This window comes from Coturnix japonica, unplaced genomic scaffold (assembly GCF_054131305.1).
Source record: "Coturnix japonica strain WE unplaced genomic scaffold, WE-NBRP24 Scf048, whole genome shotgun sequence".
Classification (NCBI taxonomy): domain Eukaryota; kingdom Metazoa; phylum Chordata; class Aves; order Galliformes; family Phasianidae; genus Coturnix; species Coturnix japonica.
In genome coordinates, this window is record NW_028188951.1 from 1,091,049 (window position 1) to 1,116,594 (window position 25,546).

Consider the following 25,546-nt stretch of genomic DNA (forward strand, 5'->3'; position numbering starts at 1 on the left):
GCCAAGAGTTGCCACGTTGGTGCACAATGTTACCTTTTTGATGAATATACACTGCAAAAGAGAAAAATTTCCTCCCTTGCCAGCACCATCTGAAGAATTGAAACTACTCGTTTCTTCTGTGAAGTCCTTTATTAGTGGAGGGGTTTTAGAAGCTTTAGTTGGTATCAAATGAAGCTGTACTTGATGGGAACTCTAATGCTACAGAACTTTTGAAAGAGGTACCTAGAAACCTCTTTTCAACAGACAAGACTTTGTGTCTTAAATAACTGCTGCCACAGAGGCGCCACTAAGAATTAGTTATCAGTCTTTCTTTGTTGAAATTACAGCCTCATTCATTTTAAGGCATTAGATAAGAGGACATGTCTGCTCCAAAAGGGCAGCTATCCTTGGTGCAGGTTACAGCTCAACCTTTGCTACTGGGTAGCTGAGTTGGAAATCAGCGGCTTGCATAGAAGCATATTGTAAAGCTGGGACAGTGCTGTGAATAATGAAGCATATCAAGTGTTTTGATAAACCAAAGGAACCTAAAGGGATTTCAAAAAGAAAGAGAGGAGACGTTAAGGCTTGTCTTACTGTCTGAAATCTTCCATTAGTACCCTTACAGAGACCTGCTCCCTGCATCTCAGACAACTGACTTAAAATCCCATATGAGAAAATAAAGAACAATTCTGCCATCTCTTCAAACATTTGGCTTCATGAAGGAAAGCTCATATTCTTGGTGGGGTTTTGTTTTTTGCCACTAAAGATTACTCAAGTGTATTTTCTGCTAGCATTTGTTATTTTATTAATGTCTCTGTAATACCAGTCACCATTACAAAAGGAATTCCACTTATTTTTGTTATAATGCTATTACTAGTCTTGATTTTCAACCTCACAGCAGAGATGGTTTTGAAGGAGCCCAGGGAGGAGGAAGGAATACAACTCAGACACTGCAGTCAATTGTTACCTCTGAGCACATACACTTAGTTTGCTTTTCTTTGATGCTGCTGCCAGTTTTATTCACAGGCATACAAAAAAAAAAGGTCACGACATTTAGAATTACAGTACGCTGGAAATTAAATGTTCCTTTACATTTTTAATTTCTGAAAGTGATTTATTATGGAATAATATTTGAATACGATTGAATGAATGTGTGAAGATTAACGTGAACTGCCTTCAAATTGGAAGTTTGGAAGCACATATATTTAACCTCGTTGTATAATAGGCATTAAAAAGTTTATGCAGTAGCTCTAAGAATTGCATTTCCATTTTGCTGGAAGCATTTGCACTGTAATTCTCCTTAGTGTTCTGACACTGACATATCTGTATGGGGCACGAGGTTTAGCTCTCTATCATTTTCTACTTCAGATTATTCTGTATTTGAATGGACTGAACTAAATAAGGAGTAGAAACAAAGTCCTAATTGTTGACTTTTTTTTTTTAAATAAATCTTTATATAAGACACCCATCTGCTGAATTTTATACAAATTCAGCAATATTGATACAGAGTACTCTAAGAGGAAAGGAGAAATTCAGGGTTAAGTCTAGAGAAAGCACTACAACACCAAGTGACCTAAATACTACCAGGAGCTCCAGACTGGAGGCCTGAGGAAGGGGACATCACTCCAGTGCTGCTGGGACCAAAGTGGCTGCAGGTGACTGAGATGCTCTGCCATCAAATGCATTCCACCTCTCTCACATCACCTCAGGTACCACTCAGGGCCTGCTTCTCCAAAGCCAGGTGACACTACTTGCTGAACAAAATCATACTAAACCCCATTTTGTAGACAACTTGTCCCACTGACAATCAGAACTCACAATTCTTATATAACCCTGAGGAAGACAGGCTGTCAACAGCCTGCAAGGGGCAGACATCATATAAACTCCTTCAATCCAACCTGCAGTTAAGAGCCCCCACCTGCATCATGGCTCTGTGCCCCTAGTCTGCATCAGGCTGTTGAGGGCCAAATTCTGGCAAAGATAGGATTTCAGCAGCCAGCCCAGATACACAGGCACACATGTGCACACACTCCCACACCTGTACAATTGGCCTTGCCTATGAAAATATAACCAAACTCAAGAGCAGGTCCTTTGCACACTTGATGCAGGAGATAACTAGTGTATTGTTTTGACCGTTTCCACACACATCTGATAGGGATTTCCCTTACTTCCCAGGTGACCGTGATCCTCCAAGCATTCCCTCCATGCCATGCTGAAGTGGCAGAAATGAAGCATTTAATATCCTTGGCCCTACTGCTATCACCAGGGCAATGGCACAAGTACCGTTAGCCCAAGAGGGACCTCTTGAAAACACCTTCAGGAAAGTTGCTCCACAGATCACCCAATCCATTAAATTAATGCTTTGTTGGCCGGAGTTAGAGTTTTTGAGTCAAGCAAAACAAAAGCCTGGGTTTTAGAATATATATACCCTGTCAAATTGCATTTATCAGGATAAGGGTTATTAGAATCTTTTCTCTTGTGTGAATGAAATTGTAAGCTTAAAATGTCACTGAAGATTTATTAATCTGATACTCTTTCTGATAAGAGCAACGAAGAGGGCATACAGGGAGAAGAAAAGTATGTTTTTGACAGACTGCAAAGAGGAGAAAATATGTATAAGGCAATTTATCAGTGCGTATTCTGTAACCAAAGATTCAAGTCACATAAAGCAATATTATTTATATATTGATTTCAGAACCTTGCCATCTAAAATACTTCATTTAAGTCTCAAAGCTAGGCAAACAGGAGTGTGATTTTCAAGAAATGAAGCAAACCTGAATTTTCTAGATCTAGGCTGCGGAATCACTGCAAATGCTCCAAAAACCAACTCCTTTTCCCTTCTAAATTGCCTTTCCCATAACAGGTTGGAACTCCCAGACAGAACCTGGCTGTGGTACTACTGCTACAGTTGGGCTTTCAATGCTTCTCATTTGCAAGAGCTAATACCCTTTGGATGAGGTCACCCCAAGACAGCTCGTGCTTCCTTCCCTAGGGAGGTCAATTAGCTCACTGAGTTTACAGACCTAAACACAGAGCTCAGTGGAGAGCTGGCAGACAAAATATTTGTGCTGAGATACCAGCCTTCAGTTCTATGTAACATCATTTGCAGTGCGCTTGTTGAGGCAACATATAAATGTATTTATCTCTTATATAAAACCAGATAAACATAGCATGCAACTTCTAGTAGTTACATCAGCAACAATAAGGCTAATAATGATAATACGGGTCCCTCAAGTTATCAACGAGAGTGAACATATACCCATGCAGCCTAAAATGACTTTTTGAATAACACAGGCTACTGATAAGTGTATCTATATTTACTTACACACAAAGCAATAACCATCAAGTAGTTTTATTTTTGTCTTTGTCTTCTATGATTCAGAATTTCATTCAAAATATTTCCACACAATAAATGAAAACAGTGAGCCAGAACTCAGTTTTCCTATGAGACCCTCTCAGGTAGGTGTCAGTTTGGCAGAAGCTGATTGAAAGCATTACATGCTTACAAAAAAGGTTCGTTGTATTTTTACTTTTCCTCATAAAGTCTCCCATGTGAAACGTACCAGTTATAAAGTAACCGTATTTTGTTTTCCCTAAGAACATAACAGGAAACAGCTGCTGTCAGTTCATCACCAGCTCAACTCACCTGTCTTTTCTGTCTTGTGCTTTGGACTTTCAGGCCCTGGGAGGCACGGGCAGGGCCCTTCGCACCGAGCTGTGATGGTTTTGCCAGAAGTACATGCATGAAACTCCAACTTGCACTGAAATCATAAAAAAAGCAAGAATATGTTTTGAATTAGGACAAGATATAAAAGCAGCAGCTGTGGATTAAATGAGAAATTGGATCCAGCCATAACAGCATTGGACAGATTGCAAAACTTCAATCCCTATTGAAAAATGCCATTGTTTTTATTACCACAGATAGCAACAATAATAGCTACTTCCTATGCAGCCTTTTGCATGACATTTCTAAATGTGCATCATAAAGTGTTATTATTCCCTGTTTAAGTGTATGGAATCTGCAGCACAGCAGCTTGAAACAACTCCTTCCAGGTCACTGAGAGATCAATGGCAAGGATGGGAAAGAAATGCAAACCTTCAGAACCCCAGCTGCTTCCTATACTGCATCACTGTGCTTCAGGCATGAGCTCTTCAAAGGGGTTCTTTCATCACCTGCACATTGCTTGGTACTAATACCAAATTTCTGTTTGGTCTTCTGGGATCTAGAAACACCTAATTTTTGCTGAGAGCAGCAGGCCAGGCCTAGAAGCACCCATGTTAAGACACCAATCCTCGCAACAGTGAACTGAAAGAAAGCAGCTTGAATTCAAAGCAAATGCTTCATTGAGAGATGCAGATATTGAGGATGAGACTGGTCCTTCCATGTCTGCTGCTCTCAATGACGATGAAATTCTAAGCGACTCCAACCAATAATTACAAACTGCTGTAACTATTTACAGCACCATCCCTAGAATTAACTGTCCAGTACACAGTGAACTCCAGAAATACAGGAAAACTAAAATAACCAAAGACTGAAAATTGAACTAGAATCACAGAAGAAGAAACCTCCAAGATCATCAGGCCCAACAGTCAGCCTATTGCCACCATAGAGGAGTGCAATATGGTTCCCTGTAATTGCATATAATTGCTTGTTCCTCACCCTTCCCTAAAACCTCAGCAGATGGGATTTGCAGCACTGCATCCAGACCATTCAGGACAGCAGGACACGTGCAGTATTGGACAAATGAGACAATTCAGGAGAATTAATATTGCAGAAGCATGCTAGTTAAAAAGCCCTGATTTATAGCACTCTGGCTATTCACAGCCTTTGCCGTTTGCATTACGCACGTTTGAGTGCTGACTTTCCTCTAAGAGCTCTGTGCCTGTGTAGCTGCCCTCTTTGCAGTTACTGCCTCAAGGATACTTTCCCCAGCCTGAGCCCAGCAGCACGATCGCTGGAGACCAGACTAATGTACTAATAAAGCAGAGAACAAGAGGACAGCACACAGAAGCAGAAACGTGCCAAGCATTCTCTTTGGCTCGATACCTACTGAACTCAATTCAATCCCATCTTCTTTTTTTCCCCCCCCTTCTTCAAGTACTGATTTTAACACAACAGAGCCTGAGGGCTTTTAATAGAGGAGGGAGCAGTGCCTGCAGCCCTGAGGCTGCACCGCTCCCTGCAGAGACTGCCTCCTGCCAGGGGAAATTGGGAATGCTGGGCTCCAAAATCCTTTGATAAGTCCGAGTTTTATTACAGATTAATTCTTTTCCATTGAAAATTAGATCAGCATGCTCACACAGTGTGACACCGTGTGTTTTGAGATGTAAAGCTTCTTAAAGGGCCGAGGGACACATCCCACAGGACCACGGCATTACTCTATGAGGTTGCAGTGGGCAACCAGAGCTCTAACAGCAAGAGCCACTGAACAGAATCACAGCATCATCTGCTGTTATTTTGGTACAGTGGAAGCCAAGAGAAGAGAACAGGATGTTGTTACAAGATAAATGCCTCCTGCTTCGAAAATACTGCAAATGTCTTGGCTTTGGCTCTGTTTATTTTTGTTAAAAGGGGCTCATCTTTGCCCAGGCTTTAATCTAGCAGCAGGAGCCCATTATCCTCTGCCTACATCCTATTCTGTTGACATTATCTCCCAGCCATTCTGAACTTCAATGCACCCTGTTGGCTGCATGCTCTGTGTGATGTTCTGCCCTTCCAATTTAGGAAGACCACAGACACAAACATGGGCAAGCTTAGCTTGCACTTTACTTATATTCCTAGCAGTTCCTGCAAGAAATAAGTACTTACTTTTCATCTGTCTGCTCCATAAGCACATTTGCTTAATCTATGCTGTTTGCTCAGCACACACACCAGAAAGCAGATCAGAAGGAAAAGAGACCAGGAGAAAGGAGAATGTTCTGCATACACAGTTCTGAAGATGACAACTTCTTCTGCAGCTCATTCTGATAGTCATTGTGTTATTGAGAACACAGCCATAAATCTTCCTGCAGCTGGAGTTGATGATTTAATCCCTTACAGAACATCAATTAGTTACATATTTTATTATGCATAATAAATGTAAATTATGTATCTAAGCACTTGCAATTATACTTTAAACACCACCTTTAAGATGCTAAGGCCTGTTGCAAGCTCATTAGCATATATAGTCAAGAAAAAAAGAGCTTTGTACACAGAAACAGCAAGGCAGGTTTTTCCTCATCCTTACAACTGATAAAAAACAGTTACCAAAATACTCAAAGACAACCTCCAAACATCAACAAACCAAAGGAAACCCCAGCCCTCTCTGATTACAAAAGGCAAGCTTCCTGATCTGAATGTGCAGGATAAGTACAAGACCTTGAGCTTGAAGATCACAGTGGTGCATCCACATGGGTATGTTGTTTTGCCTATGTTTAACCACACTGCGTTTCCACCTAATTGGAATGCTCATTTGTGTATGTCTTGATGGAACTCGTCTGGTAGGCCAGTGTTGGGGAAAGAAGATGGAAGAACTCTATAGTTTTAGTATATTAGAATTGCTATCCAACACAGAATCACCTTACATAGCTTCTTCTCCTTTCCCAAAGGAAAACATGGAAAAACCATACTTTTCACATTTATTGAAATAACCCATGCCAGAACAGCTCAAATGAATAGCTTCACAGTGGTTGGGCAATGTCATTAAATCCAGAATTAGTGATACTCAGTGGGAGAACGGCCACAGAAAACATCATATGGAGCACCAATGAAGTTTCCAGATTACTCTAAAGCAAGATGTACAGTGCAGAATGAGACTTCCAGCTTTCCTCAAAGCACAGAAACCACACTTCTAATAACAATATGCCCTTATTCTTCTTGCAGCCCTCCTTCTCTCTCTCACACACATGCACAAAATACAAGGTATAGGACAGGACACCGACATGCAACCCAATCCATCATCAACCTCAAAGCCAAACAGACACTACAAGCTTTGCAAACATATACACGAAGCTCCCTGCAGTGATCCTACACATGAATCATTAGGAGCAGTCCCACAGCTCATCCCTCCCATTCCAAGGATCCAGCCTGATGCGATATAAATGATCCGACCTGAATCTCTGCTAAGCGTGCCAAGCTTTACGTTTCTCTGCCACCTCCCCGGTGTTTGAACTGCATTTGTTTACTATGAACCCCAAGGCCCACATAAACATCTCTAAACTATTTTACTGCAAATGGAAAAGCAGATCTGTTATTTGTTGCTAAACACATATGGATATCAATAAAATATATGAGGGGAGAAACAGTTGAACATATTCATGGAAAATTCATAAATTAATTTATTCAACTAAGATGAGGGAAATTATTGCAGAGAGTGTTTTGGCTGAAGTGTTCCCTTGAGAGCTGACTACTCATATAATGATTCCCTCTTTATTGTCAGTGAATCTACAGCAATGTGTTTTGCATAAGCATTCACATCTGAGGGAGAAAGAAAATAGCTACATAAAATTTATTCCCAGCTATTTTATTCTTGTCTGTCAGTCTCCATCCTGTGGTCCCCGCTGGAGGAGAATCTGGGTATTTCTTTATGATGCAATAAAACAACATATCTGCCTCTCTTTATGCTGGCTTTTAAGCTTTGGCAGACAGGTTTGGATCTAACCTGCACATAAGTGATATTGCCAAATAAGTTTCTGTGGTCTCTTAGACAGGGGTGTATATTTGACTACTGAACATCTGCACGGACAGTTTAGTGCCATCATCAGACCACATTAGTACCTTGAAGAGCTTTGCTTCACGACATAAGGAACTCGGCTATTTGATAAAAATGCAGCAGCAGAGGGGTGAAGCAGGGGACAGCAGAGCTGAGGCAGGCAGGCAGCTGCTGGCCACAGGGAGCTGGCATGGAACAGCGCAAGAAACCATGCCTAGCACTGAGCAGTGTGCCCCCCCATGGCCTGTTATGGGGCCAGGATGGAGACTGACTGCTCCCTTTGTAATGACAGAGCTGTACACTTCATCGCTGTGATTTTAATTACAGTGCACTCAGGGTAAACACAGTCTGACTGTAAGTCTGAGGGCACTGTTTAGCACGCATATAGATGCGGCTGCAAGTTCCAGGGTCACTCCCTGATATATCACTATCACTCTGGGATATATTACATGGCTAAGGCTGCTACCGGTTGTAGGAACACAGAACTGAGAAGCAGAGTGCTTTGCTCAGCTCAGCACCATAACTACCACAGAGGAGGCTGAGAGACCACACTGTGCTGCTCAGCAGAGAACCTGAGATTCTGATTTGATCATAACATAAAAAAGTTATAACAAAACCCACCACTTCCAATTTCTTGTAGTTATGCTGATAAAGGAGAAAAATGTTAACTTTCAAACTTATATTGCTTCTGTCATTAACTGAAGTGTGAATTAAAAAAGGAGAGAAGAGATAGAAGCATATTTTCTTTGCTGCAAGCAACCAGCAGACAATATACATAATGGAGATAAACTCCTGCGCTGTCTCTTTCTCTAAAGACAGACAAGATTGGAATAGGAGGTTAAATTTTATAGGATACTAATTAAAATGTATGTTAAAACCTGAAATATTACATCTTCTGAACAGCAGCAGCTCTAAAACCATATTGCTGAGCAGAGCTCTTGCTTGGAAGGCTCTGCAGCTTCATACATTTCCACAGGGAATTATTTCCATGCTGTGTTTGTTTTACGGTGCATCTTTTGTTCACTCACAATACAACTCTGCCAAACTTCACATACAAAAGCTCATCATTTTCTACCTTATCTTTCACCTGCCACCAGCAGAAGCTAAAGCTTCCTGAAATTACAGCATATGTATTTTTTAATCTAGATTTTCTTTATATCTGTAGTTTTTCCCACCTATCTGTCTTAACAGATAATTAGAATCCATTGGAATTTAGACATCTATTTGAGAGGGGCTGTTTGTTTACATGCTTTAGAGCAGTGCTTGCCATTGCTTCCTTAGCTAGGGCTCTTATCGCTATTTGCTTCATAAGCCTCTGCTTCTCATTCCCATCATGAGGAAAGAATTACTGTATTTGGAGCACCTCAGTCCAAGAGACTTAATTTACTAAGAAAAGAACCAAAATAACTTGGGATAATAACAAGCTCAGTATATTGTCTTCACCTGCTAAGAGGAGACACGCCATATGATACACAGCCATTGCATCCTGCTGAACATATGCAGTTAATGGGAATCCTGCACACTTTCAAGCTCTGTGAAGCCTGGAATCACCAAACCAGCTGCCTAGCTGGGCAATGGGAAGGCAGCAAGGTCAGTTTACAAACCTGAATGGCTAACACCAGCATCCTCACACACCTCTCCAATTCATGACTCTGTGGTCCCATAGCACTTCTCCCCCCAGCTGCTGGAAGAGTAGACTCACTGCTGCATGCACTCTGTTCCAGCATGGAGCCATCTGGTGTTACTGTCATAAAAGGGAGGATGGAAAAACCCCAATCATTTGTTTTCTGTTACAAGATACACCAGGCTAACATACAGCCATTTGCCTTTGCAATAAAAGCCATACAAAGATATCCTAAAAACTGTTATCTTCAGGAGGAGCTCTGTGCTCCTTATGAGAGCACATAGTTGCTGCTGTTAACCAGAGTTAAACATACATGCCAGTGGTGGAATAAACTCTAACACAAACAACCTATCATGTAAATATACACTGAGCCATTTTTAAAACATACACTGCTTTAAACCTTTGAAGAGTGAGCAAAGCCTCAAAGTGGTGGTAAGGTAACACTTTGCTATAGAAAGGGAAAGGGGAACTTCACAGAAACCAAGACAAAGGGTAACTGTACATTTAAAAGTGCAGGGAAAGGGGGAATTGCAGACACTTAGTCAAAATAAAGCCAGAGAAGAGGGCAATAAAGATAAGAAGAAACTGTCCGGAGACCTCTGACAAGAAGGATTAGATCCCCCCCCCCCGGGCAAGATGATGCCGACATGGGAGAACAATAACAGCAGATAACACCAAGAAGAAAACAGAAGAAGAATTTCACCCCAAAACATCGGCAAGGGTCGCGGGGAATGGGGTCAGGGGGAATGAGGGAATGGGGTCGCGGGGAACGGGGCCATAGGGAATGTAATGAATATGTAATCAAACTGAGGAGGAGACTATTGATTATGTATTAGCTTAACCTATATCTGTAACACACTTTTCTCTTTACGGTGTGCAAGTTTGGAGGAGCTATCCCCCTTGCACCCGGCGCTGCGCAACGCTGGAATAAACATACCTGCTTTATAACCCATCTCTGGATTATAGAGTTTGATTCCGCAAGTCAATTTGGCACCCCAGATGGGACCCTCTCTGTTCGGCTGCAGGACCAGCTGAGAAGGGGGACGCCTTTGGCGCGCCCCGAGATTTCTCGGAAGGACTCCCCTCCCTCATCTGATCACTGCAGGAGCAGACAAGAACCATCTATCGGCGGACCAGGTATGTGAAATGGGGGACCCGTAAGTCGTGAGGAGACGTCCTACGCAGGGCACAGTGGAGTCGGCGTGCTCCCCCCCAGGGATGTGAGCTCACGGGTTAGGTTAGGTTGCCGGCTGGGTTAGGACTCCCTAGGGAGTGCCTACAAAGGGGCCAGTAAGTCGTACGCATGGTAAAAGAGCTATTGCTCACATTCAGGTGATTGGTAATTGGGCAGAGCTTGTCTGCTCTCTCGTACAGGGTGATTTGGGTAATCCTGGGATAATTGGTATCGTACAGCGCTGTCTATATAGGTGACCTAAGTCAACTAGCACCGGTGTTCTTAACATCTTTGGTTAAGCTTAACAAATGATATATTGTAATTCTGTTTGAATTGTCGTGTGAGTGTGGTGTGAGTGAGACGCAGCACAGCTGCGGGGCGAGTGCGGAGTCCCGACCCGCGGTTCCGTCCTCCCGCGAGGGAAACGGCCGGGGACGGACGAAGCGAAAGTTGTCTCCAATACTTGTTTGTCTTTGTTTTAATACATGTTTATTTTGTATTATTAATTACTGGTTGTTGTAAAGTATGTGGTCATAAGTCATAACAATGCTGTTGTGTCAGAAGTGGTTTTACTTATAAAAGAATATGGTGGTTTATATTAAGTTACGATGGGAAAATCACAGAGCAAAGAGGTCCTTGCGCGCTCACCCCTGGGGTGTATACTGGCACATTGGCGAGATATCGCTGGGGAACCAGGAGGAACCCTGAGCCGAAAAAAAAAAAAAAATCCTGATTAAATATTGTAATCAGTGGTGGTTGATGTATAAGCTAGAGGACAGGGACAATGAACATATAGAGGGATGTCTGTGTGGAATGAGCATCAAGCCATTTATGTGATACTGTGTTCTGCCTGCGAAGAGGTGTAAGGGAGGTGGGTCAGTCAGTGCTGGCTCTGTGGCGAGAGGTTTATAACTGAACGATATGGATTGCTAAGGGAAAGTTATAAGGTAGTAAGAGTGTTTATGGAAACTGAAGAACTGTGTTGTTTGATTTGTGGGTTTTGAAGGGAATGGGACAAACTGTTTTGCTGGTATAAGAAAGTGTAGTTGTTAATGTCATACGGAAGTATTGTTGAGGGTACGTGGAAGTGTAAATGAGAGTACAAATAGTGGAATAGTGTACAGAGGAAAAAGGGTTAAAGAGAAAGTGAGTTTATCTGTGCTGGCATGAGAACAACCCCCCCGCACCGTTCCCCTGCAATCAGAACTCTTAGAGTGGGAGAGGGAGCCAGGGTCAGAGACTGCTGCTGTAAACTGCAAAGGGGGAGGTGGAGAGGACAGGGCATTGGAAGTGAGAATAGCCTTCATGTGCAGAGATGTGGGAAATCTGAAATCTGGGCAGCACTGGACGGCTCTGGAGAGGAGGTGAAATGTAATGATTAGAGTTTGGAAAGCGAAAAAGTTTGGGAAGGACACAGGTTGAGGAAGGCAAAGATAAAAACAGGGATGTCAGGTCTGAAGAGAGGAGTACAATAAGAAAAAAACAAACAAACAACAACAGAAAACAAAACAAACACCTGATTGAGAATCAGAGATGTTCAGGAAATTGAGAATAATAACAGCTGTTTCTGTTGTGGTGCTAGAGTAGGGCCATAGGACCCAGGGATCCCCTACGAGGAAAGGGGAGGGAGGCTTGAAGAGCCCAGGGAGGGCTCTGCCCCGCTGGAATGAAAGCAGTGTGCAAATGCAGTGGGACACTGGTAGAGAAATCCGACCAAGCTGAGTGAGAAGGAATTGCCTCTGATTGCAGAACTGAACAATGAGAACTTGGGAAGTTAACCCTAGCAGATATACCGATGAAACTGCAGCTAAGGAAGCAGGATAAAGTAGTTCATTTTCTGATGGATATGGGAGCTTCTTACTACCCATAGATGGTTTTGTAACATTAGTAGGTGCTACTGCCCAACAAGAAAAGGCTTACTTTTGGAATTAATTAAATATAAGCTAAGAAAACAAGTAGGAATACAGAAATTCTTGTACCTGTCAGGTTACCCTGGCAAGAAATTTAATAAAACTGGAGCTAAGGGTCAAACAATATTGGCTGATTAAGAATTGTAAGTCTGACTATTAACACAAACTGGGAAAAACAATGTTATACCCCCAGGAGCCACAGCAATCTCAATTAAGACACACTTAGGGGTGTGGGCATCAGGGCCAAAAATTAAGCCCTAAATACAAGTTAAAAGCAAGAGCTCACCCACTCAGGGTAAAGTGGTGCCCTTTGAGGATATGTGACTGTAGAAGGACAAAAGAAATAATAGATAATTTTTTGAGTTTAAATTACTAATTGAATGGGAATCCAAGTACAAATCTCCAATTTTGCCAATTTGCTAAATTTTCGGATAGCAAGTGCTTTAGTTTGGTAGAAGACATGAGGACAAGTAATGGAATTGTTGAATGGATACACTCAGTGATGGAAAATCCATGCACTTTATCAACCAAGTTAAGGAATGAATAGGTGGAGTTTACCTTCTGGATTTGAGGGATGTCTCTTCTGCCTGGTTTGGCTAAAGGAAGCCTAAGGCTATTTGCCTTTGAATAGGAAAACCCTAATAGAGGGAGAAGAGACTCAGTTAACCTGGACAGTGTTACCCAGGGTTGTGAGAATAGCTTAATGATCTTTGAGAACTGGTCAACTCATGAGCCTGAGACCTGGGATCCTCCATCCTAGGGTGGAACTTTACTGGAGCATGTGGATGCCACAGCAACAAAAGGACTGTGTACAATAGACTGAGAGTTTGCTGAGTTTCTTGGTTTACAGAAAGCACAAATAACTCAGAAATTACAGCTGGACTTTGGACCTTAAGGACTGCCAAGAAAGAAGCCATCTGCTAAGCCCCTGAGCTGCAAACTGTCAAGGAACTCCATACGTTCCCAGGAATGACAGGAGGATGCTGACCATGGATACACAGCTACGGACTGATGGTAAACCTCAAACAGCTTGAAGTGAGTAAGGGATGGTGCCTGAGGGCAGTGGCTGCACTGGTGCTCAATATTCAAGAAGCCTATAAATCTACACTGGGCCAAAGGACACCAGTTTTAATATCTCATACAGTGTTTACTATATTGGAGGCAAAAGGGGGACATTAGTTCATTGGCTCTCACCCCAAAGATTCCTGAAATACCAGGCCATCCTGGTAGAGCAAGGTGATGTAGAAATAATTGTGACTAATATTGTCAACCCAGTATCTTTCCTTAGCGGAACTCCCGGAGAACCACTATTACATGACTGCTTTGAATCAACTGAAGCTGCACATTCCAGCCGGTCAGTCGAACCTGAAGGACGAACCCTTAGAAGATGCAGAAGACACCTGGTTTACCAGCAACTGCAGTTTTATGAGACAAGGAGACTGTAAGGCAGGACATGCAGTAACTGCTACTGACCAGGTAATCGAAGCACAACCACCAGCTGTGGGGACTTCCCCTCAGAAGGCTGAAATAACTGCCTTGACAAGAGCTTTAATCATATGGACAGATGCTAAATATGTACCACACGCTCATAGTACCATCTGAAAAGAGCAAGGATTGCTCACACACAAGAAAAACAGCCTGATTTAAATCTACCAATGGTTATTATATGTTGTAAAAGACATCAGAAATGTAACACTGTACAGGAAACAGAAAATAAGATGATAGATCAGGTGGCAGAACAGGCAGTTGAAGAGGGCTTCAATTCCAGACGGTAAACTTAAAATCTCTGAAGCCAAGTCAAAACCTGTAAAATATTCTAAAGAGAACAGGAGTCCAATTAATGATTTAGAAAGGAAGAGAGCAAGCTGACAGATGTGTGCATGCCCAAATGGATACATTATTATGCCCTTTAGTATTTTATGGAAATTGGTTATAAGGGAAGATAAGAGAATATATTGAGCAAACCAACACTACAAAGTACAGTCCCAGTACCAGGAACAGGGCACAAGTGGGCTTCATGGGAGAGGGCCTTCCAGGGCAACAACGGCAAATTGAGTTCACAGAACTCCCAAGAAAAGGGGGGTACCACTGTATGAAAATTTCTGTAACCTTAGAAACAATTGAGGATGCTGCTGCAGATGCTTGATGGACAATCCAAAAGGAGATATCCTGTTTATCCAAAGATGCATTGCAACATGGAGTAGGCAGGGATAACACCGATTGGGGAATAGTTTTCTCTGGATCATGGGATAAACTTACTAGTTGCCAAATTTAGGATGACTAAAACAGCTTTTCTTAGCCTGCATCACCTTGCTACTCTTGGTGTGTTTTACTTGTGTTGTTATGTCTTTTGTGTCTGTACCAAGGTACTGGAAGGGAATACGAGGTTTGGAAGAGACATGTGCTGAGACAAAAGGTAGAGAGCGGAGCCTATTTTGAGACCCATTAAGAATCTAGCAGGTAAAAGCCTGCTAGATTAAAGAAAAGGGGGGAATTGAAGAGTGAGCAAAGCCTCAAAGTGGTGGTAAGGTAACACTTTGCTATAGAAAGGGAAAGGGGAACTTCACAGAAACCAAGACAAAGGGTAACTGTACATTTAAAAGTGCAGGGAAAGGGGGAATTGCAGACACTTAGTCAAAATAAAGCCAGAGAAGAGGGCAATAAAGATAAGAAGAAACTGTCCGGAGACCTCTGACAAGAAGGATTAGATCCCCCCCCCCCGGGCAAGATGATGCCGACATGGGAGAACAATAACAGCAGATAACACCAAGAAGAAAACAGAAGAAGAATTTCACCCCAAAACATCGGCAAGGGTCGCGGGGAATGGGGTCAGGGGGAATGAGGGAATGGGGTCGCGGGGAACGGGGCCATAGGGAATGTAATGAATATGTAATCAAACTGAGGAGGAGACTATTGATTATGTATTAGCTTAACCTATATCTGTAACACACTTTTCTCTTTACGGTGTGCAAGTTTGGAGGAGCTATCCCCCTTGCACCCGGCGCTGCGCAACGCTGGAATAAACATACCTGCTTTATAACCCATCTCTGGATTATAGAGTTTGATTCCGCAAGTCACCTTGAAGGAGCTGTTACAGCTCACTGGCTCAGAAATCCTCATTTCTGCAAGAAATGACACGAAGAACCTCATTGTATCTCAGGTAAACTGCAAATATTTGAGAAGGTTTCTCATTGCACTTGCTGACAGGTTGGTGGTTCATAGCCTGCTGGTACAAGAGAACTTGCTCCAGGTGTAGGATCAGGAAGAAAGAGGCCAAGGTTTCCACATCTAGACATTAACCAGGCTGAGCAAATTGATGCAGCTGAATGCAGTAAAGCCAAAAGGTCACACGAAGCAAAGTTTGGAGGACCACAAATTGCTCCACGCTCCACAGCCCTGCAGATCTAAGGAGGGAAAGATGCAGAACTTTGCCCTCAGGGTGAAATTAACCACAGAGCAGAAGGAAAGTGAGACCTGGGCAACCTTTAAATACCACTCTAAGTCAGGAGGTCACATCAATCGTGCTGCCAACTGCAGGTGCTCTAAGCACAGGGCTCAGTCCCTAAAATCATGCTTGTCAATTTTAAGACTATAAAAATATAACATTGACAGTCAGCTATTTTTTGTCAAGTTCCAGCCATAGGCAATCAGGAAGTTCCAAGTTTTCACTTCCTACAACATTAAACGTAAGCAACTGACTACCAACTCCTGAGCAACCAGATGACAGAAGGATCATCTTCCAGGAAGAGACATTTTTCCCCAGCTAGGGCTTCAGAAAACAGTTGAGTTGCAAGAGGCAGCTCTCATGTAATTATATATGGCATTAATTTCATATTTCGTGGTTTCCCACTATAATTAGAAATGGCTTAAACTTGAATCAGCAGAAGAGCAGAAGGCACCTCCTGGTTTTCATCGATTAAAGTCAAGGATTTGTTTTAGAATGCAATGAGCCTGACTGCCAACGCACACAGGGTCAGTGCAGGGTGAGCTCTGCACCTGAGAGGAGTTCATGCTCTTCTTCCTTGCTTTCAAATCAGTGCACAAGAGATCCTTAAAAGAGAATCGTGACTGCTCGGAGAACTTTCAGTGTGAAGAACTCCCATGCAGAGGCAAACTACAGTCTATCCCTGAACCGCCATCAACACGTTTCTAAAGGACAATTTGGCTGACCTTCCATACTTGTAATTGGACTCCCAGTAGCCAAAAGCTTTGAATTTATATCTTATTCTGCTGGCTAAAACTAACCTAGGGAAAAACTACAGACTCTGGCAACACATTTCCCAAGTTGATACATGAAGACTCAGACATTTCAGTGTTTGAATGGCAGGGCTGGAAACCAAGGAAATTACGTACAATTCCAAAGCGCCCTTACAAACAGAAAACAATCAGCTAATTTGGTGACTTCCAGACAGATCACAAAGGACAAAATTCTGTTCTGATACAAAACAAATTGCCCTGAGAAACAGCTAGCAAATCAGATCAATGTGAACTAAGAGTGTTAAAAATGCAGTAAATTGCATCAGCTAGATAGGGTGTCTAAGGTCACAGCACTGGATAGAGGACATTCAAAGGACCATTTATTACTATAAAGCAACAGCAGATGATTGCTTTTTTGTGAACAAAATAAAATAGTTCTGCACGCCAAAATCTAGCATGTCATTTCAAAATCAACTTTGTTTTTGCCTGGAATTTAGATGCCAGATCTGGAATAATGGAGTTTGAAGTAGGGAAAGCTCAGTTGGCTTGTGATGCTGAAAGAACTTCATGTCCTTATTGGAGCTTCAGGGGCAAGTAGCTCTGGGAAGGGAAGCAGAAGAGTAAATTCATAAGTGGAAAGATTCATACAATGCTGATTTTTGACTTTTCCCTCATTAGTTGAAGAGGTTCACACAAGTCAAAAGGCAGATGAAGACAAAGCACTTCTGTCACAATGAACAGCTAAGTCAAAAGAAAAATACTTGTTTCCCCTTACCCCTGAGACACATACCAGCCTGGGCTAAACTTGCTGATTACTTCGTCTCTCCTCTCACCCTTCCTTCTGGTCGCTATCATGCAGCAACAACTGTAAGCTATGCATGCACTTTCTTTCCCCTTCTCTCAGCTAAGTCACCTTCTTAGACTGAAATCCAGACACTTCTGGTGGTTCTTCAGTTCAGTATTAAGCACCAGGGTCACACCTGCTCTCTGAACACTCTCAGGAACTGAAGTGCTTTGAAGATGTTGCAGACATCCGGACCCAACAAGCACCTCTGCACCTGAGCTTCTCTCTGCAGCAGCCCCAGTGGCTCAGGATCTCCACAGGATGCTTTACTGCACACACAGTCATTCTGTACAACTGAATGTAATGGAAATGTAGGCAGTGCTGTTGGCTAACAAATGTATCTTACAGTCCATATTCTATATTCACATATAGAAGTACTATGTCTTCTCTTCCTGCAGGATGTCCATGATAGCTCACTAATGATTGGCACTTGCTAGCTGTGCACAGCAGTTTTTTGGTTTATTGCTTTCCAGTAAACCAGTCTGTGACATCCTAAGGCGTGGACATCAAACTCACTTTTCTACTGCATTTGTTCTCTTATTTCTCTCTATATTTTATATAACTTTTCTCTCTGTGAAATGATTCTCTATTCTAACTCTTCACAATTACGAGCTGAGAGTTCACAGCTAATAGCATTATTCAAAGAGGAAAGAAGCTGCTTATTTTTCTTAATAGACCAAAGCCATCTTAGTTTAAACAAAGAAAATCACAGGAAAACAATTGGAGATTTGGACCAATCGATGCTGCTTGAAGTATACTTGCCACATAATTGAGATGCATTCTCATTCTGCAGCCATTTACTGATCACATGAGAATGATGATTTGTCATTTTTAGTTGCTTCAAATTACTAAAGGCAATTTAATTTCTCTTATGGAGACAACGCATCAGATAACACTAACATAATCAAAAGGTAATGATCTGCAGCTCTACACACATACGGATACTCCAGTTACCAGTTAAACAACTGCCTACATATGGCAGAAGGAAAGTGATGCAAGACATACAGACCCCCACACACAGGGCATCCCAACTCAGTAACATTTTTAAACAGAACAGTTTAGCCATGCAACTCCATCAATCCAGATTTCAGATAAGGCAATGCTTCACACAGTCACTCTCACATCCACCTGTCTGTACCTGGGCAGAAGCAGCAGCATCAGGTAGCCAGTAAAGCATGGGCATGTTCCTTAAGGCTTTTACTCAATTTGCATGCTGGCAATATTTTATTATCTCTAAAAATCTCATAGACAACTCTCCCCATCAGTTAGTTAATGCAGTCACATCATGCAGCTTAAAGCAAGGAGTTAAGTGGTGGCATTAGGTTGGAGTCCCGTAGCCTCAAATACATTGCTAAATACTCTTTAAGATATGTGATGCATTTGATGGGGATATTCTGAGTAATAGGTACACACGGGCTGATAATAGTTCAGAAGTACCTTTTCACCTTCCCTCTGAAGTACTTCTACAGATAAGTCAAAGAAAACTGCACCAGCTCTGGCTCCTAAAGCACTAGTGAATCAGTCTTGAGCCTTCACAGCATGCATGCTCAGCTCTCACATGATGTACCATTGTCTTCTAATCAAACACTGTCTTTACATGCAAGAAGTGAAGGTCAACCTAGGTTTTTTTCTGATCAGAAGTTACATCACTAATAATAAATTTTAACAGACCAAAACTTCTCCAGAGGAGTTATTACACTGCTTAAAAGTTATATCTATCAGGTTTAATCTATCAGGTTCAGAAGTTCACAGTAAACTCATTCAGGTTTCAACAACTGTGATATGACCCTTGCAGCATCCATGCCTTGTTACTGGATGTACAAAATGTATCATATCAACTAAACATTCAGATCTGAAACTTAGGTTGTTTTGTAAAATGGAGCAAATCTGCATTCTGCAGTGCCGCTTCTGCCTGCTTTCAGAACAGGAAAAAAAACTAAGTCCTAAGAATGACAATCTATTTTTAATTGACTCCTCAGAATTTCTATTTTCTGAAGAAAAAAAATAACACAAAGTAAAAGCCCCAGTGGTAAAAAGCACTGAAACAAAACATTTGGCAGTTACTACCAAAGAAGCTTAGGGAATATATCTCTGAGCATAGCAACCAACGAAGAGTAAGCTGGCTTCAGCTTTGAAGTTAAAGCTTTCAGCAATGCTTTCTGATTTCTAAAGACAACAATAGAAACAACGAAAAAAATGAAAGAAATAAAAGCAAACCCCAGGCCCAGTTCATTGTTCAGTGAAAGAAAGCAGAATTAGTTTGTTTGCTCAGAAATCAAGTAACCACAGCTAATCCTATTGCAGTATTATCCTATTTTGGCCTTTAATAAATCTGCTTTAAATTAAAGATTTGCCCAAGCTAAAAAAAAAAAAAAAAACACCAAAAAAACAAAAACAAAAAACAACCAAAAACCAACCAAAACCCACCTCCTTTGATGTTTTAAATGGCTCAAACCATTTGCTGGTTAAAGCTCAAAATGTGAGTTCTGAAAGCAGAAAAATTAGTTATTTCCCAGTGCTAAGAGGCAGACACCTCTCGGAAAGTTCACAGGATTTACAGTAGCAACTTTCAAGCAAGCATTAGCACATCCTCTGCCTGAACAAGGAGGGTTAGGATTCTGGAGTATAATACCCTACAGAGCTATTCTCCAGAAGCAGCTAATGCCCATTCAACAGCACCTCTCTCACCACCTGGATACTAGAAAAAGGAATTTTTGGAACAAGGAATTTTACATTTTATTTAAGTGGAGCTATGGAAAAAAAATCCTAAATTTATGCAAATAATATTATTCTTTAAGCTAGTAATTAGCTGTAAGTGATGACAAATATTCTTGTTCCATCTTCCTGTCAAGAGGACAGCTTTCAACAATTGAACTTTGGCAGATGATTCATAGTGCAAATAAGGGATGTTTTTCCCTGCATTTCAACCTCGCCTGCAGTAGGAAGGAGTTCAATAATAGCAGCCATACACATCAAACATCCAAACAAAGTGATCAGGCCATCCCTAAGGCACAGGTAACTGCCACCAGAGACACAGGAGTGCAGCTAATTGAGGGCTTTTTAAGCTCCAACCATCATATGCCGATTTGATTTGGCAGCCAAAACTGTGATTCTAATCAAGTCAGAAAAGGAGCCTTGTGATTACCATCATCAAGAATGTCAGCTTTCCCCTAAAGAAAAAAAACAACAGTATTTGCAATCCCTATTTATTGCTAATTTTTCCTCTAAGAGTTCTGTAGTTAAATGCAAAAGAGTTCACCAGGTAGGGCAAACAGCTGCATAAAGAACAGAGAACGACTGAAACTTTGCTGTGTTACACTTGGATCTTCCTCAAAGAAAATTTCTCATGGCCTTCAAGAGGCCTGGGAACGTTGGGGAATTTCCCTGCATTTTTTCCTTTCTTCAGATGGAGGTGTCTGTAGATGCCATGGTTAAGTACAGGAATGCCATATACCTCGTTGAGCTTTGGCTCCTCTGCGTAATTCGACTGGCTCAACAAAGGTAGCAGTGGGAGGAAGCCGTCTGGCACAACAGCCACTCACATCAGGACACGACCACGACACTTGCATTCATTTCCCTTCTCTTTCCTCAGCTATGACACCATTGGTCCTACAGAGCCTGAATCAGGCAGATCTAGGAATCCTTTTAACTCCAAAGTAAACAGGACAGTAGACCCATCTCAAACACTTCTGGTGATGTAATTCAGCCCCATGGGAGCCTGCCTTCTGGGTCCTACTGCACTATGAGTTGATGGACAGTAACAAATAAAGCGGAACTGCTGAAGACTTTTCCATTTTTAATTATATACTCACTATAGAGCAAAACAAATACTCCTATTTCAGACAAGCTGAATAACAACTTACTCTGATTTCTCATAGCTTTCACCTGGAGCAGTACATATTATTTCCTTCCTTGCATTCCTCTGAATTCTCATTAACCTTTCTGTCAAGGTTGCATTAAACATGTCTTGTTAATTCACCACGTTCTTTGAGAAATCTGACATGGAAATGACAAATGCTTATCTGAAAAAACACTTCTGGTTTAATGAAGTGCATAACAAGGAACGCAAAATTCTAGTTCATGGCACAGGACAAATTTGAGCTTTAATACTTCATCGAGTTCAGCACCAGAGCTGTTCAAGCATCTGTCCTTAAGGGAGCAAAGGAAAAGGCCATAGATCCTGGAGAGACCAGAAGGCCTCAAGGACTTCCCTCCAGAGCTGGAGTAATTTTCCTATTCCACTGTGGTCCTCTAAAATATGCACTCCTCCTTTTACAGTTACCATACTCTCACACTTTCCATAGGCCAAGACACTGAGTTTCTTAAGAACATCTCTTACCTTGAGGGCATTTCCTAGCAAGTAGTCACAACACAAAGTAATGCAATGTTATGAACTTTCATATCCAGGTAGTTTTTTGTGAGAAACATTTCTATCTTGCATAAACACCAGGAAGTTAACAAAGCATTTGTTAGTCCTCTAAAAGATCCCGGAGCAGTTTAATTGACTGGTATTGATGTACTACAGCTATCCTATTAAATATATTCTGAAAAATATTCAGTAAGACAATTATGCAATGAAATTAGCATTTATATGGTTTCTTTCATCTACAAAGGAGTCCAAGTCCCATGTATTTATAAGGGAATAAATAATACCACTGCTGAAGGGCAGCCAATACTACAGCAAAAATATCAAACGCTCTGTACCAGCACATGACATGTGTTGTATGAAGATACTTAAAAAGCAGAGAGATGACAATACCCAATTATCCAGACTAAGAGTACTGAACACACAATAACACAGGGCCAGACTTTTGTTTATTTACCTGCTCAGTTCACTGCAGCAGGACTTTAAGCCGCCTGATAATAGGTTTGCTTTTCTTATGTACCTCCCTCCCTTGTCCACGAATTACTTTGCTTGGCCAACACACTTCCAGCGTGGCCACAGACCACCTGTCAGAAAGCACTGCTTGCTTTATAAACAAATCAACCAACATAGCAGTCCTTCAGGATCTCATTGGTTCTGATTAAATAAACTGGTAGGAAGCAAGTCTAATTCTTGTACCTTGGGAAGCAGTCTTTTTATTGGCTTAGCCTTGCAGTGAAAAAGACCGAGTAGATTTAGACCAGAAAAATAAAACTGGTGTCTTTTAGCAGAAAGAACAATTGAAAACAAATTATTTCAAGTTGGGAAAGCCTGTGACCAATGAGTTCTGTAAAAACCAAGAGAAACCCAAAAAAACCTCCCCCAAAGCTGATAACAGCAAAGACAAAGCTCTGTGGCCTATACTGCAATAGACTGAAAAACAGTAAGAGCTGTTTGCTTATTTCTGACAGCTGAAGGTAATAAGGCACAGCAGCTGGTCAAAACACTCTTCAGTTTTTCCTCGAACAAGCCAACTTAAAACTAAGTTTGCTCATATGATTTTCTTAATGTAAAACTGCAGAAGCTGTTATACATTCTGGACAGTAATACAGCAGCAGAATTAGAAATTTTATTAATATATTCACTGCCTCCAGAGGGCCACTGTGTATATAAGGCTTGTGACACAGATATTATTTTCTAAGGTAAATCCATCAAGAATTAGTAAGACTTATTAGTAAAACTGAGATGTTACCTCCCAAAGAACTCCCAGACTCCAAAGGCTAGAAGTGTTTTCCTGAAACATGTACAATGACCTCATAAATATTAATAGACCCCTCACACTGGAAAACACCACCAATTCCAGCTTGTGTGTAACACTGCAGGACTGAGCAAAACAGAACACAAGAATATTCCTGCAGCCACTTTTGCCCATAGAAGCTAGGATAAAAATGCAGTTTAGAAGTCATATTCGCAGGCTTCAAAAGTCCGTAAAGAATGCTTGGGGAACACATTTACACATCTATAACAGATTCAGCCTAGTGGGATGAGTTTAATTTTCCTAAAATGCGCTACAGCTCAAGAATCAGAACATTTGCCTACACAATAAACCAGGTTTTCTTAATTGCATCAAATAACCAATTATACCCCACTGATCTTCAAATTCCTACACACTCTGGTAACACTGTAAAGCACTGCCATGTTCAGTCATGACTGTGATTATGGAAACAGTTTATGAAATACTTCAGTATTAAGACTCAAATCCGTTTCTCGCAGTTGAAAGAGCTGTATGAAATTTTACCACAACAGTACCCAAATTGTCCAGAGGATGTCACCTTTGAAATGCAAAGAATCAAGGTACCTTTTCCCAAGCCCTGCCTTCCTGATTGAAGCTCCACACACAGCCACTGCTCAGAGGAGAGGCTGGAAAATCAGGTCCTCCAGGCACTGTTGGCTGAATACAACAGCTCCAGATGGACACTACAACATCACCTTGTTTTTTCCCATCTGGATTTGGGTGAAAGATCGGACTGTTCCAATTGCCCCTGACAAGACTGCACATCTAATGAAGCCATCAGCCCATACTTCGGCTATCATCACACCCTAGCCAAGACCTTCAAAATAACCACAATACAAGCTGTCAGGAGTGCTACATCTCCTTGTCACTTTCTAAGTATGACTGATTAGCTAAGATCAAGGCTAAACTCACCATCAGCAGCAAGGGCACTTAACATGAATTATACAGCTGGCTTTCCTTCCTAGACTCATGGCTACTCTAAGGAATATGCTTTCCCTGCACATACTTCTAACTTTCATATCCACACCATATTCAATTCTATCAGCAGTTTCCCAGAGCTGACTATAAGGAGGGAAGCAACTGCCAGTGTGGAGGAAGTACAAGGCCTAGAGAATGCCAGAACCTGGGAGGTGGTGAGCGTGTCCTCCATGATACAGCCTGTAGCTGAAGATGCGAAACGAGAGAGCCAGGTATGAACAACGAGCAGAAAAATCCAGACAGCTCCTTCAGCAGGAAAAAGACAATGCCTCAAACACAGAAAATAAAGCAATAAATCCCAGGGAGTAATCTGCCACCCTGAAAGCACAGCACATATGCAATCTTAAAGAGTTTTTTGCCCAAGGGAAGGAGATACTGGAGTTTCAGTGTCAGCTCACGTCTCCGGTTCTCTTCTAAAGATATCTTTAAGTTGGTCACTCAATTTACTGGTAAGCTGTAAGATTTGATAATACAGTAAAGCTGCCCAGTACTTTTCCTCTGAACAAGAATTAGATGATAACGTTTCAGACGCTGATGTACCGTGTATGACTCACATCAACGTAGAGATAATCAGCGATAATGAAGAGAGATTTTCCCTTATCTCTTTCTACAGAAATTTATAAACTTCCCTACAGACAGTTACTTAGAAGCAGTCAGGCTTATTCAAAGCTTCCTCATTCTGTGAGTTCTACATAGACTACATGGAGTCTCATTCTTCCAGTGGTGACAAAGTTTATGACAGTACATCAGGAGAAAAACATTTAATGATTTTATACTTAATTTTGCCATCATTTCCATTTTCATCAAATTCTAGCACACATAGAAGGAAAAAAGTAACTTTCCATTGAGTACTTACTAATAGAAGCTTTGTAAGTTAAGCTAATGGAGGAGTACTATGAAGCATCCCCATCTAGCCCCAGTATTAAGCATCAGCATCTACAGAGTCCCTATCAAACCTGAATAGCATTCGTATATGAAGACCCAAAAGGTTGACTGCATCTCCCTTTCTGGAGAACTGCAAGATCTCACTACACTTCAGGTGCACAGATGAAACCGCAGTCCATGTGCATCTGATAATAATAATTGGCTGAAGCTGGCAGAATTAGCCGTACCAGCAAGTAAAACTAACTTTCCATTGAATGCATGCTGCATGAAAACAGCAACGTTGAGATCCCCGGCCACCACACAAAAAAGGTGCCACCTACAGAACCACAAGCTTCCAAACCATTCTTCTACAACCCTATTCAGCTTTAGACAGACCACATTCTTTGCTTCCCAATGCCTTCTTTCTGGGTAAGCTGCTTCACAGTAGTCAAAAGGTATGTCAGAGGCATAACTGCCAGTGACGTAACTCAGCTTGGAAATAAAACATCAAGCATATCAGATAAGCACGCAAAGTAAACAGAAGATTTAAAACGTGCTTTCAGATTTAAGGAAAAGTGTGGTCTTTAAATTACTGCTCTGGAATTTACTGGCTTAAAATGAAAGACCT

At 41.6% G+C, this 25,546-nt stretch overlaps 1 protein-coding gene across 1 annotated transcript in view; it reads right to left on the minus strand.

Annotated features, from left to right (window-relative positions):
- Positions 1-25,546, minus strand: part of SPOCK1 (SPARC (osteonectin), cwcv and kazal like domains proteoglycan 1) — a 254,894-nt gene that overhangs the window by 54,728 nt on the left and 174,620 nt on the right. The window contains exon 6 of the mRNA XM_015875879.3: positions 3,626-3,740. Within this exon, the coding sequence (XP_015731365.2) occupies positions 3,626-3,740 (115 nt within the window). The remainder of the gene's footprint in view (positions 1-3,625; positions 3,741-25,546) is intronic.